At 34.6% G+C, this 15902-nt stretch overlaps 1 protein-coding gene and 1 long non-coding RNA gene across 8 annotated transcripts in view; one reads left to right on the forward strand and one right to left on the reverse strand.

Moving 5' to 3' along the window:
- LOC147398717 (uncharacterized) overlaps positions 1 to 5536 on the forward strand; it is a 23575-nt gene extending 18039 nt beyond the window's left edge. For 2 of the 5 annotated variants that reach the window (XR_015179984.1, XR_015179995.1), the window contains one exon: positions 67 to 1267. This is a non-coding gene — a long non-coding RNA (uncharacterized LOC147398717). Of the gene's footprint in view, positions 1 to 66; positions 1268 to 1957; positions 2434 to 5183 lie in introns of those variants that run through there. The other 3 variants (XR_015179983.1, XR_015179994.1, XR_015179982.1) reach the window with 3 other exon arrangements.
- LOC147398718 (uncharacterized) overlaps positions 1 to 15504 on the reverse strand; it is a 19522-nt gene extending 4018 nt beyond the window's left edge. Inside the window, exons 1-2 of one of the 3 annotated variants that reach the window (XM_086447984.1) lie at positions 15316 to 15504; positions 2871 to 4127 (exon numbers count right to left, since the gene is read on the reverse strand). In XM_086447984.1, the coding sequence (XP_086304110.1) occupies positions 3868 to 4127; positions 15316 to 15403 (348 nt within the window). In that variant the 5' untranslated portion in view covers positions 15404 to 15504 and the 3' untranslated portion in view covers positions 2871 to 3867. Of the gene's footprint in view, positions 1 to 2870; positions 4128 to 15315 lie in introns of those variants that run through there. The other 2 variants (XM_086447982.1, XM_086447983.1) reach the window with 2 other exon arrangements.
- Positions 15505 to 15902: the final 398 nt, after the last annotated feature.

A 15902-nucleotide genomic window follows, 5' to 3' on the forward strand; every position in this document is an offset into this window, starting at 1 on the left:
CGGTCTGAAGGCGCTCTAGCTATCTCTCTCTTGCGCGTAATGTCTAATCTCTTCTGTTCTGTGTAGATATTGTCTGAAAGCTCTCTAGCTATCTCTCTCTTGCGCGTTAACAATCAACGATCCGAGGTAATGAAAGAAATATAGTTTTCCGAGCGTTTTCCATCTAGTCCAGGATGAAAGCTAGTTTTTCAAGCAGTTTTCATCGTCGCGTCAGAAAGTTTTCGAGTCAGAAAATCTTTTTTAAGTTATTATTTCTTTTTGGAAATTTCTAAAAGCCAACTCCAACCATGTGCTTCAAAAAGCTTGGACTTCAAAATACAGGTTTAAACTCTAACCCATCCTCCCTTCACTTTGATTGTCAATTGTAAATTACATTGCCTAAGGTTAGCAATGATCCGAAATATATTCGATGTCTCAAACGATCTAAAAAATATGAAAAATTGAATTTTTAGATCGAATTGAAATCTTAAATCCAAAATAATTTCGTATCAGATTCAGATGTACCCTAATCCGATCCAAACATATTTCAATAATTTTATTTATTCTTAATTTCTTATAAATAAATATAGATAAAATGTTTTAGTCTTTTGTTTTTCCTCTATATTTGTAATAGGAAAATATATATTTTTAAAATATTTTATATGATTTTAAATTTCTAATTTTTTTTTTAACATTGACAATTTGAAAATAAAGCATGTTTGGATTGGACCGGATCTATTTCAGATTAAAGATGAAATAAAACAAATCAGATTTGATTCACATATTCAATAATCCATTTTGATCGAGTACATTTTTTAAAAAATTCGGATAAGTATTAGAGTGGCACTAATCTGTGGCTAGTCCTAACATTGTGGGAATTAATAGGGTGGGAAAATGGGACTGTAAGCTCTCTCTTGTACTCTTTAACATGCTTTTAAAACCCAGTTTCGCGTCTCATCTCGACCATGCCAAATGTCAAGTCATCTTGGATGAGTTTTCTAATACATTTGAGATGTCTCGTTCAAAAATTTTAAAAATGAATGTGGGATTTTAAATCTCATTCAAAAAATTGACTTGTCCGCCCATCTCACCCATGCCTGATACTGAGATGACTCGTGTGATACATCTTTGTTGTAAAACCATGCTCTTTAATTCACTAGATTCTATTTTGAAGATGCCTTCAAGCGTCCCACTCTATGTAATTGTAATGCCCGATATTCCCCCAATTGAACTCCATCGAGTTGAGTTGGTCGAGTTTTGATGAGACCCTTTGGGTTCTAAAAGTATGGTAGAGGTCCTTATTTCATATGATTTGTGGGAATCTGATCTTAGATGAGACCCTTGGCTCAAGCTCCTAGGGCCTCTCTCTCTCTCTCTCTCTGGGAATTTCCGTTAGGACTGTCAATGGGGGCGTACGGGCTGGGCTGGACTTGGACATGTCCAAACCTAGTCTTTAAGAGGTGGGCTGGCACTTAGACAAATCCCAAACCCCATCAGGCCCAAGTCAGCTAAACCCAAGTCCAAGCTTAACGGACTTGGGCATTTATTAAAATATCAAATTCATGCATCTTTTCAAATTAATCTAGTTTAGTCTAGACTCTAGATTTAACAATTTGAAATTTTTTTTGCCCTTCTCTAACTTTGCGAGCTAGCTCAAATTGGTTGTAAAATCTTTTATTAAGGTGAGGAGGCATTTAGATTAAAAGAAAATTTTAGTAACTATATATTATTAAGTTATTGAATAAAATTATTGGGCATTTAGAAAGAAAAGCATAGATTAGCTTATCTTGCATTATATAATTTTTCCTTTCTTTCTCAAAACTGACTAAAATTTTCTTTCTAAATGTTGGAGCCCAATTTTCCAATTGTCTTAATATCTGTTCACTCAAAAAAAACAAGTTTGTTAACGCCAAAAGTAGAGGGAACCTTCTCATTGGCCTCCTTAATTAACAACCTATGTTATTACGTTGGGTGGCAGGATGGACTTGCTTTATGTTCGTCTAGCAAATGGACTTGCAAAAATCAAATGGTTTATGATGCGGTGCTACGGCTCCTTGGTGAATAATGTATTTCAAGTTCGAGGTGACCACCAGCATCATGAGAATCCACAGGTAAGCTAGCTCAGAAAACCTGCGATCTAGCTGTTCATATTTTGGGAATTAAAATGAACAATTATCCAAGATTGAAATTCCATCATATTCAGCTTACGAAATGGAAATTTTACTCTTAATTAAACATATTTCTTTTTAACCATTCAGATAAATTACAACGTTGAGGCTGCAGCACCGGTAAGTCTTCAGCACAAGGACAAATTAAGTTATGTGTTTCATTACCCTAAACATGCATATGCCAATATTAACACTGATAAATGAAACTCTGTTTTTCTAAAAACTACTGAGAGCTCCTTACTAGAAAACTCGTTGAATCATTGGAGAAGACATTTCTATCAAAACTTAAAAACTTTAACTTTGCACAGGATTAATCTACATATTGAATTTCCTTAGAGAATAAAATGTATCCTTCTGATCCGATAGGTTATTTTCCTGACTATGACTCTTGGCAGGCATGTACTCAAATGCAGATTTCCACAATTAATTCTTCCAAGAATTTCTTTGAACACTTTAGTAACCAATCTTTCGTACGTTGCTTCCACATTTTTTTTTTATATAATTAGAATGGCATCACTCAATAATAGTCACGTTCTATGATGTCAACCTCTCTTGATCCTTGGGATCTAGTTATCTCTCATTGTTGTTGCATTTATCAGCATATCACTCTTAGTATAGGAAATTGCATTTAAAGCATGATTGATTGAAGTTGGTGGAGTTTATATACACCCTAACCTTTATATTCTTCATGAATAGTTTTATTTTTTTGCCAAGTAAGTGAGATTGTTTTAATGAAAGAAACTTATATAAAGCGGGATTTATCCCAATTATCTTACAGCCCGGATCAATGGGAGAGAGCCTATCACCCATTTGACAACTCTTAGCTGTCAAAGGGAGGGCCACATTGCTATCAAAAACTCTCTGCGTTCACAAAAGCTTCGGCTGCTGTCAGGGGCGGATTTACAGTGGGGGCAGTGGGGGCAATTGCCCCCACAAGAATTTCTAAAATCAATGGGGAGGCACTAATAATTAAATTTTTTTTTTTAACATTCTACTGCTTTGCCCCCACAGAAGTTTTGAAAAATTTTCTATTTGTAATTTGCACCCACAAAATTTTTTAACATTCTACTGCTTTGCCCCAATAGAAAATCAGAAAATTTTTCTATTTGTAATTTGCCCCCACGAAAACAAAATCCTGGCTCCGCCCCTGGCTGCTGTGTTTCCTTCTCTGAATGCATGCTGAAGCCTCAAAGTAATCCTATCCAAATGACCTTGAGTCATACGTATCCAAGGACTAAATGACCAGGGTAATCTATTACCTTTGAGACCATCAACTAAATCTTAGAATCCATTTCCATTAGGTCTCTAAAATCTGAGAGATCAAAAAGCTCCAAAGCCATTGCCAAAGCTAGACATTTGGCTTCATTATTCATGGTGTTGCCAAAAAACCAGAAACCTGCATTGATCAAGTCGCCTTTAAGCTCTCAAAGGATCCCTGGCCAAAGTTCCATCAACGTATATTTTTTAACGAACTTCGAGGGGGAGGTAACCAACGAATTGGTAGCAGTTTAATCGGTTTACAGGGCTTCAAAAACAACCCCAGCTGAGTCAATCTCCTACTCTCCTCAACCGGACACTTGGATTTGAAAGCAGATTTTTTATCAAGCTCTATAATCCACTTCGTCACATGACTTATAACCTCTTGACTCAACGGACTTTGAGCCTCAAACACAGCAGTGCTCCTTGCAAGCCACACATACCATAATATAACCCACGGAATTTAGCTAAGAATTAAGCTAAGAACTTCTGCACCTGACTTGGCTAATGAGGGCTCTCCAATCAGCAAGGTTGGACCTCCATCTTTCAAGGCAGATGCCCCATCATTCACAGCATCCATGTCATCTCCTTGCTTGGCCAAGGATGGCCCACCAGCAAACAAGATTTGGCCCCCACCTTGTTGGACATAGGCCACATCATCACCATCTCCGAATGAGAGCTCGTCTTCTCCATCATAAGCTGTTTTCCTTTTCCTGCAACCTCCTGAACAACTTGTATGTTAGCAGCCCCCTCATGAAAGAAGTATTGAGAAGAATAGTTGTCAAGTCTCTTTCTCACAGCTTGGCAGGAATTCAATTCTAGTACCTTGACTTTGAGTATTAAGAAAGCCAAAGTGGCATTTATCTCGTTTGGAATGACTCCCTAGTCAACAAAATTGCCAACTACTTTCAATAAGTCTTCCTTGATTATCTCCAAAGTCTTTTGGTAAAATAAACCTAAAAAACCATCAGGTCCTAGTGCACCATACCCACTCATCCCCATCCCTATATCTCACACTTCGAGCTCATTTAGCGGAGCAACCAACCTAGCATTAACCAATCCTGAAACAAAGGATTGAATGCCTCCTAAGATGTGAGAATGAAGAAGAGGGCTAGAAGTAGAGAGAATTTTCTCAAACCCAAAAATCGGTCGTAGGCCAATGCTATCACACACAAGGAAGACATGAGAATATGCTCTTAGGGATTCTTTTTATTATTATTTATAGGTATAAGGTTAGGGGTTATTAAATGAAGTTGGGTTCAAGGGAGTTTGAACCTAAAACGTGGGAACAACACTCCACACATTTCTTACCACTTAGCTAAGTTGGCACTTCAATTGAAACTATGAAAGAAAAAATGTACCAAGAAACAAATAACAAGGTGCAATAGAGATGAAGACGCGATTTAGGAAGCCTATGTTTTTTCCTCATATATTTAGTTGTATGCGTGATGGAGAGCCTCAAATGTTGTTTGAGATGAGAAAATTCCTAACGAAATCCTTACACCATAGGAAATGTGATGTTTTGGGCATTCCAAATAGAAGAAATGATAATGTCCAAGCCTTCATTGGGGTGTTAGTATCTTTTACAAACATTTTCTCCATACTCTTCAAAAAGTGTGATATACTTTTTAAAGAGACAGACTAACATGATTTTTTAAAAGATATTTATGGAGAAATTAACGTGATTGTGGGGGAGTCTAACATCCGCATATCGCTTTAAATAGTTTTAAGTCATGATTAATGTGAGTAATGGAAACTAATGTGTGAGATCCTCCCCAGGTTGAACCAGTTGAAGCTCGAGGAACTGTAGTTCACTTATGGAAGATGAGGATGCGTAAAGTAGCTTTTAAGATTATTGTGTTAGCTACAGCTGGAACATTTGGTCTATTGCAACTGAGCATCAACCATGCAAGCGCTGGAGTAATGAAGATTCTCTACATAGCTTGCACCATGTCACTGTGTGCAACAGTTGCTTGTGCAGTTGTAGGGGCGATGGTGACCTATATCATGGAACCCAACCAGTTACACAACATTATCATCAAATCCACCGTCGGGCTTGCTATCGTTATGGCCATACTGAGCTATGTCTTCACTGTAGCTCTCACTCTTTCCAAGTTGGGATAAATATTCTATGGTGTTTGATGTTATAGAATTGAATCACACATGTTTTTGAGTATACTAGTCGGGGGTCGGGGGGGGGGGGGGGGGAGATATATATATATATATACTAGTCGGGGGGGGGGGGGGATATATATATATATATATATATATAGAGTCAGGTTCAAGGGACATATGAGAAAACATATGTAAAAACAATGTAACATTAATAAATTTTCAAAATATGGGTTAGAAATTTTGGATTGAGCTGATTTTTTGTGAGGATGATCTCTATGATGGGAAGATCATCCGAAAAAAAAAATCAATCCAATCTGAAACTTCTAACCCCATTAAAAGTGATTTAGAATGTAGATCGTCGATTTTTTGCCAATAATTTGTAAATCACTTTTGATGGATTTAGAAGTTATTGATTGAGCTGATTTTTTTGTGAGGATGATCTTCTCATCATAGTGGCCATCCTTGCAAAAAATCAATTCAATCCAAAACCTCTAACCCATATTTTGAAAAATCATTGTTTTTTCATATGTTTTTACATATGACCCTTGAACCGCATATATATATATATATATATATATATATATATATATATATATATATATATATATATAGGGTCCCGTTCAGCAACAAACATTTTGGTAATACATTTTTCAAAACATGGGTTAGAGGTTTTGGAATGGGCTGATTTTTGGTGATGATGATCTCCTCACCGTAGAGATCATCCTCATCAAAAATCAGCCCATTCCAAAACCTCTAACCCATGTTTTGAAAAATGTTTTACCAAAATGTTTGTTGCTGAACATTTCCCTGTATATATATAGGATCAGGTTCAAGGGACATATGTAAAAACAATATAACATTTATAAATTTTCAAAATTGTTAGAAATTTTGGATTGAGTCGATTTTTTGTGAGGATGATCTCTATGATGGGAAGATCATCCGAAAAAAAAAATCTGTCCAATCTGAAACTTCTAACCCCATTAAAAGTGATTTAGAATGTGGATCGTCGATTTTTTGCCAATTTTTGTCAATAATTTGTAAATCACTTTTGATGGATTTAGAAGTTTCTGATTGAGCTGATTTTTTGTGAGGATGATCTTTTCATCATAGTGGCCATCCTTGCAAAAAATCAATTCAATCCAAAACCTCTAACCCATATTTTGAAAAATCATTGTTTTTTCATATGTTTTTACATATGACCCTTGAACCGCATATATATGGGTCCCGTTCAGCAACAAACATTTTGGCAAAACATGGGTTAGAGGTTTTGGAATGGGCTGATTTTTTGTGAGGATGATCTCTATGGTGAGGAGATCATCCTCACCAAAAATAAGCCCATTCCAAAAACTTCTAGCCCCTGTTTACAAGTTGAAAAATCGTGGACCGTCCATTTTTCGTAAACCATTTTTGATGGGGTTAGAAGTTTTGGAATGGGCTGATTTTTGGTGATGATGATATCCTCACCGTAGAGTTCATCCTCACCAAAAATCAGCCCATTCCAAAACCTCTAACCAATGTTTTGAAAAATGTTTTGCCAAAATGCTTGTTGCTGAACATTTCCCTATATATATATATGGGTCCCGTTTAGCAACAAGCATTTTGGCAAAACATTGGTAAGAGGTTTTGGAATGGGCTGATTTTTGGTGAGGATGATCTCTACGGTGAGGAGATCATCCTCACCAAAAATCAGCCCATTCCAAAACTTCTAGCCCCATGTTTACAAGTTGAAAAATCATGGACCGTCCATTTTTTGTAAACCATTTTTGATGGGGTTAGAAGTTTTAGAATGGGCTGATTTTTGGTGATGATGATCTCCTCATCGTAGAGATCATCCTCACCAAAAATCAGTTCATTCCAAAACCTCTAACCTATGTTTTGAAAAATGTTTTGCCAAAATGTTTGTTGTTGAACATTTCCCTATATATGGGTCCCGTTCGGCACAAAACATTTTGACAAATATTTTGGCAAACATTTAGGGACCGTTGGATAAAAACCAAATGGGCGGTCGAGATTCAAAACTTCAGTCGATCGGTTTAAGTGAGGGATTATGCGATTATTTACAACGCCATCCCTCAAAAATCTATAAATTAGTGTGTCCTCCTTGTCTCTTTAAAACTGAAGCAAAAAAACAGTCACTCTTGACAGAACCGTCCTCTCTCTCTCTCTCTCTTGCTTTCGCTCTCGCTCTTACTCTCGCATTCTCTCTCGCACGAAACACGAACTACTGACCTCGCTGCTACAACTTCATAGACGAAACACGACCGACGAAGGTGATTTCCTCTCTGCTTTCCTCTTCAGAGAAAAAAAAAAAGAAAAAAAGAAAAAAGAAAAAACCCATTGCAAGAAATCAAATATGTATTTTCATTTGGGTAAGATTACATTAGAACCACATCAAGAAATCAAAACCCATCGCGAGAGAGAAAAGAGTGCTTACCTGCCGTTGAGCTTTCCTTAGGGTTCACGGCTGGAAAATCACGAAGAGGTCGAGTTGAAAACCATTCGTGCGAGGTAGTTGCAGCGAGGAAATCCGAACAGCAAGAGCGTGAGAGATGGAGTTGCAGTGAGGTCGATGGAACTGTCGAGAGAGAGAGGGTTTGAGAGAGTGAGAGAGAGGGGTTCTGTCGAGAGCGAGAGGGTTTGAGAGAGAGAGAGAACGAGAGAGTTAAACTCTCTGGTTTTCTATTTTTGTTTTAAAGAGAGAGGGATGAGGCACTAATTTTGGCAAACAATAAGGATGGCGCTGTAATTATCGTATAACTTATAAGTTATATGTTAAATCGAGTTTGAGCCGTCAGATCTCTCCATATCTGACGGTAAAAAAATGTTTGCCAAAATGTTGGTCAAAATGTTTTGTGCCGAACATTTCCCTATATATATATATATATATATATATATATATATATGGGAGCGGTTCGACAACCCTAAAGTTTGCCAAGTTTTGTACCAAACATTTTTTGTAAATCACTTTTGATGGGGTTAGAAGTTTTGGAATAGGCTGATTTTTTGTGAGGATGATCTCTACGGCGAAGAGATCATCCTCACAAAAAATCAGCTCATTTTGAAACTTCTAACCCTAATTTACAAGTTGAAGAATCGTGGATCGTTCAATCTTTGTAAATCACTTTTGATGCGGTTAGAAGTTTTGGAATAGGTTGATTTTTGGTGAGGATGATCTCCTCATCATAGAGATCATCCTCACAAAAAAAATCAGCTCATTCCAAAGCTTTTAACCCATATTTTAAAAAATGTTTGGCACAAAACTTGGCAAACTTTTGGACTGCTGAACCATCCCCTATATATATATATATATATGAATCGGGATCCGTGTACACACATATCTACTTATATATCTACAACGTGTTTTGTCCTATGTGGGCTAAAAATTTCAGATTGACTTGATTTTGATGAGGATGATCTCAATGACGAGGAGATCATCCTCACCAAAAATCAGCTCAATCAGAAACTTTTAACCTTGTATTTATGAGTTGAAGAACCGTGAACCGTCCATTTTTTGTAAACTACTTTTGATGAGGTTAAAAGTTTTGGATTGAGCTGATTTTTGGTGAGGATGATCTCTATGATGTAGAGATCATCCTCACCAAAAATCAGCTAAATCCAAAAATTTTAGCCACATAGGACAAAACACGTTGTAGATATATGAGTAGATATATGTGTACACGGAACCTGACCTTATATATATATATCTTGTGTGATGAATTTATTTCTAGATTGTAAACAGTTGTAATATATTCAATGGAATTCTTGTAACTATGTGCCTTGTAAAAGACAATCACAGTCTAAAATCACACTTGATAAATATTTAAGGCAAAACCTGATCAAGATCACAATGAAAAATGTGCCCGCTTTTTTTGAGATAGACAAGTGGGTTGATGGTTCTCCAAATTTTTGGGATAAGACTTTGTTTTTATAATTTTTGTAAGTTGTTTAGTGGTATTGGATGAAGGTGGGTTTTGAAACTAGTTTGAGGTATCATCACTCACAAACCTCATACCATTAACAAGCATTAGCACCTGGAAGTATTGAAGAGAAAATGTGGCATCTGCTCTGAAATCAATTGCAGAAAGAAAACAGAAGCAACATAATGCTTGAAAAAAATAATGGAAAAAAAAATGTCCTGCACTCTGAAACAAAATCAAAGGCTCCCATCACCCCAGTTGAATTTCAAGAACACGTTGAACATGATCATGTGTAGAGTTAAAAAATGGAATATTGGTTAGAAAAAAGCTTCTAAAATTTTAGAGGTTTTGAATCCCACTAACTTCACCAATAATATGGATTGAATGTTAATTAGTGCAAATGTGATTGTATATGGGTATGGATGAGATTGGATATGGATGTAGGAATTTCAATGTGATGATGTGGATGTGACAGGTTGAAGACAATCTTTATATAACATATTAGATTGTTGTTTTTTTTATTGTTCTTTCATAGTATGGATTGAATGCTAATTAGTGTGGATGTGATTATATATAAGTGGATATAAGGATTTGGATGTGACAAGTGTAGGACGAAGACCATTTTGGGCATGGCCTTGACAAATAGAAATTAAATAATTCTATTTCTGCTCAACAGAAATTTGACCGCCTAAAAACTTTTAATTCCACATCAATCCCAGATTCTACAATTAATAGCCATTGAATTTACGAATTTGACAGTTCAAAGTCGTCGAGTTTTTACAATTCAATAGCCTGAAGCCGTAGAATTTTTAAATTCGACGGATTTAAGGTTGTCAACTATATTTTCGAAAAGAAAATTCGACATGCAAGGCCATCGAATTGTACAAAATTTGACGGCTTTAAGACATTGAATATCAAGCATTTTCAATTATATAAAGCAAAAGTAGAAAATCAATTAGAAAAGAAAATTAAAACTTTAAGAAGTGATAGAGGAGGGAAATATTTTGATAATAATTTTACTGTTTATTGTGAAAATTTTAGAATTATACATGAAACTTCTGCCCCTAGAACACCTCAACAAAACGGTGTAGCGGAACGTAAAAATAGGACATTAATAGAAATGATAAATTCTATACTAATAAATTTTGATTTACCTATAAATTTATGAGGTGAAGCTTTGTATTCTACATGTCATATTTTAAATAGAGTATCGTATTATAAAGTGAACAAAACACCATATGAACTGTGAAAAAATAAAAAATCAAATTTAAAATATATGCGAGTTTGGGGTTGTTTAGCCTATGTTAGAAAACCAGATGATAAAATTAAAAAATTAGGCTTTAGAACATATAAGTGTGCTTTCATAAGATATGCTCAAAATAGTAAAGCTTATCGATTTTTAAATTTAGATGATAATGTTATTATCGAATCTGTAGAAATATAATTTTTTGAAAAACTTCAATATAAAGATAATGTTTCTGATTTAAAAAATGAAACCCATTCTGAACAAGTGTTAGGAAAAAGACAAGAAAATGAAAAACTAGAACTTAGGAAAAGTAGAAGACCAAGAAATGATCCACATTATAATTTTGGTCCAGATTTTTACACCTATGTTTTAGAAGCAAATCCTAAGACTTACAAAGAAGTCATAACATCTTTAGATAGTGTGTTTTGGAAAGAAACTATAGATGATGAAATAAAATCTATTAACTCTAATAGAACTTGGGATTTAATATCTTTACTTTCAGGTTGTAAAGTTATAGGACATAAGTGGATTTTCAAAAAGAAACTAAAACTAAATGGTAGTATAAAAAAATTTAAAGTAAGATTAGTAGTCAAAGGGTTTAGGCAAAAAGAATGAATAAACTATTTTGATACATTTTCTCTCATTGCTCGATTAACCTTTATTAAAGTTCTTTTAGCATTAACATCTATTCATAACTTATATATACATCAAATGGATGTAAAAACTACATTTTTAAATGGTGATTTAGATGAAGAAATTTACCTAAAACAACCAGAAGGTTATGTAGAATCAAATAAAAGTAATTTGGTTTGTAAATTGAATAAATCTTTATATGGTCTTAAATAATCATCAAAACAGTGGCATGATAAATTTGATAAGAAAATAAAAGAATTTGATTTTAAATCACATGAGTATGATAGATGTATTTATAGTAAGGTTTTAAATCAAAGTTATGTGATTGTGTCATTGTATATAGATGATATGTTAATTTTTGATACAGATATTGATATAATTGTAAAAACTAAAAATTATCTTAAATCATCTTTTGATATGAAAGATATTGGAAAGGTAGACTTTATTCTTGGAATAAAAATCATAAAAGAAGATAAAACCATTAGTTTATCTCAAGCACATTATGTTGAAAAAATATTGAAAACATATAATATGTTTGACTGTTCACCTTCTCCTACTCCTTGTGATCCAAGTAAGAAATTATTTAAGAATACAGGTAGAACGAAATCTCAATTAGAATATTCTGAAATAGTTGGTAGTCTTATGTATTTAATGCAATGTACAAAACCCGATATAACTTTTATAGTGGGGGTATTGAGTAGATTTACAAGTAACCCAGGACCTAAATATTGGAAAGCAATTAGAAGGGTTCTGAAATATTTAAAGATACTCAAAATTATTATTTACAATATAATAGTAAACCTGAACTAGTATAAGGGTTCTCAGATGCTATATGGAACTCTAATTCTCATGATTCAAAATCTACAAGTGGTTGGATTTATACTTTAGTAGAAGGAGCTATATCGTGGGGGTCAAAGAAACAAACTTGTATTTCTGCATCAAGTATGGAATCAGAATAAATAACATTATCAGCTACGGTAAAAGAAGTAGAATGGCTTTGAAGTTTTATTAAATTTATTCCATTAACTCCTATTCGAGATTATTCAATTACTATTTATTGTGATAATAAAGTTGTGTTAGCCATTTCAAGAAACAGAAAATATAAGGGTAAATCAAGGAATATAGGCCTTAGATATAACATTGTTCGACAGATGTTGATAGATGGGGTGATCGTGCTCGAGTACGTACCAACTTCAGAAATGTTAGCGGATCCGTTAACTAAAGCACTACCTAAAGAGGTAGTCTTGAGAACATCGAGGGGGATGGGCCTAAGACCTATATCCATGAATACAGAGTAGTAGAACCTCAACTTAGTAGATTTAGAGATCCCATTTTCTAAGTTCAAAGAGATAAGAAACTACTTTACTATCTTTGTAAGTGCACACAATACTTATATTGACTATCCCTATGATGTTATTCAATGCACATATCTTGTAATGTGAAAATGATGAGTTAAACTCTTAATGAATTTGTAGGCTGTTTTAAGCTTGAGTGCTAAAGAAGTTACAAGAGCACTCATGACAAATTCACCTATATAAGTATAAAAGTTTAACTACTTTAAACAGAGAATTAGTCATCTCTCTGAAATACTCATGAAAATCAGGATTTAAGCGTTTGACTACAAAGCGCTATTCTTTGTCACTAATGAGTTAGATTATAATAAATGTATATATATAATTCCGGTTTATTACATAGAATTTAAGTTCAAAGCTATAAGCTACTTAAATATCTTATAAACTTTGAATTATATATATAAGCCAAAGGTTCAAACCGTTAGGTACCTATGGTTATACTTATTATGATCATTTCGCGTAAGTCAAACAATTGAATCAACATGCAGTAAAATCACCAGCAACCAGCAATAGAGAAGAATAAAGAGATTGGACAGTTGTAAAATGAAAGTTACGTTGGTTTCCTAGTAGTAGCTTTCATAAGCAAGCTGTCTACCTCTCATTTTGAATCTCTTTCAATCTCTCCTTTTGGATCTCTTTCTATACCCATTGCATTGTAATCAAGAATATACTCAATACACTACAATACGAATTATATGCTATACTTTTGCCATTCATAGTGATCTATGCCATAAGTTTTACTCTAAGAACATGAGATTAAGGCCTAGCATTGAAATATGATAACAAAGGACTCAAAACAGGTCAAGTGAGTCTTGGTTGGTGTGGGAAGGGAACAAGTTATCAAGTGTTTTAGACTTTCAAAGTTATAAATGAACAGTAAGGACCTTAAGCATATCTCAAACTCATAAGAACCAAGTTTGGACTTTGTTTGAACCTATTTGGATCTCTTATAGGTGGGGCTGGGTACATGACTCATCATCTCTATATGCATACCACCCAAACAATTCTAATCCTCTAATCCAAAGCCTCTTATGAACATAGATCTATAATTAATTATCAACGTAGATAGTCTAAAAGGTTAATTCACCTCGATTAGCTACAGTTTAAAATTCAGACATATTGGACAATCCCAACTCCGAGGTTTGAGCCCATGACCTCAAAGTTTTTTCGCAATGTGTCAAACCAACTGAGCTATGTGAGGCATTTGTAGTTTTGTAGACAACCGTCTCTATCACAGCAATTAAATAAAAACGCAAGCAAGGCATAGAAACAGAATTGAATGAGTCATTAGATATTAAAATGCAAAACCTAACAGATTCAGTATTACTTAGGAAGAAGAAACAAGATCGAACAATAGTGGGATCATAAAGTGTTCTTAAGCAAAGAGAGGATCCTGAGGACCCATGTTCCTTCAACATTGGTGCTAATCTTTAAAGGAGTTTAGAGAACCATTTTGGAAGTTGAGATTGTTTGGAGTTGGACATGCACAATTATGATCAATGATGGCACAAATGAGAAATTTGATGAAATCAAAAGTTTAGGATAATAACCACACTAACACAATTTTGACTATAACCTATTTCAAGACAGGTATAACACCACACAAACCAACTAAAATCCAACAACTACCAATATATATATATATATATATATATATATAGATTGTGTGATGAATTTATTTCTAGATTGTAAACAGTTGTAATATGTTCAATGGAATTCTTGTAACTATGTGCCTTGTAAAAGACAATCACAGCCTCAAATCACACTTAATAAATATCAAAGGCAAAACCTGATCAAGATCACAATGAAAAATGTGCCCCCTTTTTTTTTTTGAGATAGACAAGTGGGTTGATGGTTCTCCAAATCTTTGGGATAAGACTTTGTTTTTATAATTGTTGTAAGATGGTTAGTGGTCATTGGGTGAAGGTGGGTTTTGAAAGTAGTTTGAGGTACCATCCCTCACAAACCTCATACCATTAACGAACATTAGCACCTAGAAGTATTGAAGAGAAAATGTGGCATCTGCTCTGAAATCAATAGCAGAAAGAAAACAGAAGCAACACAATGCTTGGAAAAAAAAGGAAAAAAAGGGAAAAAAAATGTTCTGCACTCTGAAACTAAATCGAAGGCTCCAATCACCCAAGTTGAATTTCAAGAGCACGTTGAACATGATCATGTGTAGAGTTAGAGAAAAGCTTCTAAAATTCCTGGAGGTTTTGAATCCCACTAAGTTCACCGATTATAGATTATACTCTTAGCACTCCCAAATCAAAACCAGTAAAGATGCTCGACCGCAAAATTGTAGTAATAAATTTCCAAATATGAACCGACTTCTACCGTATAGATATATATCTAAAAGCATAATATTGTATAATCTTAAGCATTGAAAAACCCTAGAACATTGAATCTTACAAGCTTGTTCAGACAGTAAAACAAAACAAACAGTGAAGATAACGAAAATTAATAGCACTGAAATAGGAAAGAAGCAGCTGTCAAACCCTAGAATCTAAGATAAAACCCTAACGAAACAGAAATGAATGATTCTCAAGAAAACTATAGAATGGTATAGAAATCTCCATTACCGAAACCAAAAACAAAACGATGGATTATAAATGGAAAGAGACGAAGGTAGAGTTGCAGAGATTGACCTGAAATCTCCATTTTTACGATCTGTTTTGCTGCTCTCGATGCTTTTGATCCGTGAAGTTTCAGTTTCAATTTCAATTTCAATTTCATATTATTAGAAATTAGAAACTAGAAAGAGGGGGCACTTTGACCCATGGTTTTAAAACTCGGTTTCGCGTCTCGTCCATGCCAGATATCGAGTCGTCGTCTCAGACGAGTTTTTGGATAGTTAAAAAAAATAAAAAATGAACGGGGTTTATATCTCATTTGAAAATTTGACTTGACCGTCCATCTCATCCATGCCTGATACAAAGATGACTCAGGCTTACATCTCTGTCTCAAACGAGTTTTAAAACCATGTTCTGGCCTTGAGGTGAGATCATGGTTTTAAAACTCGTTTTGACATCTTGTCTCGTCTATGAACAAGATTGAGTCGTCTCAAACAAGTTTTCTGATACATTCATCTCGCTCAACAATGAGAAAATTAACATGGGTTTTCAATCTCATCCGATACATTGACTTGTTTGTCCTTTTCGTTGTTGAGCGATGCATCTCGGTCTCAGGTAAGTTTTGAAACCATGGCTGAGATCAAGATCTAAAGATACATCAT

Source organism: Akebia trifoliata, chromosome 7 (genome assembly GCF_017979445.1).
Source record: "Akebia trifoliata isolate Shusen 1 chromosome 7, ASM1797944v1, whole genome shotgun sequence".
Classification (NCBI taxonomy): Eukaryota; Viridiplantae; Streptophyta; class Magnoliopsida; order Ranunculales; family Lardizabalaceae; genus Akebia; species Akebia trifoliata.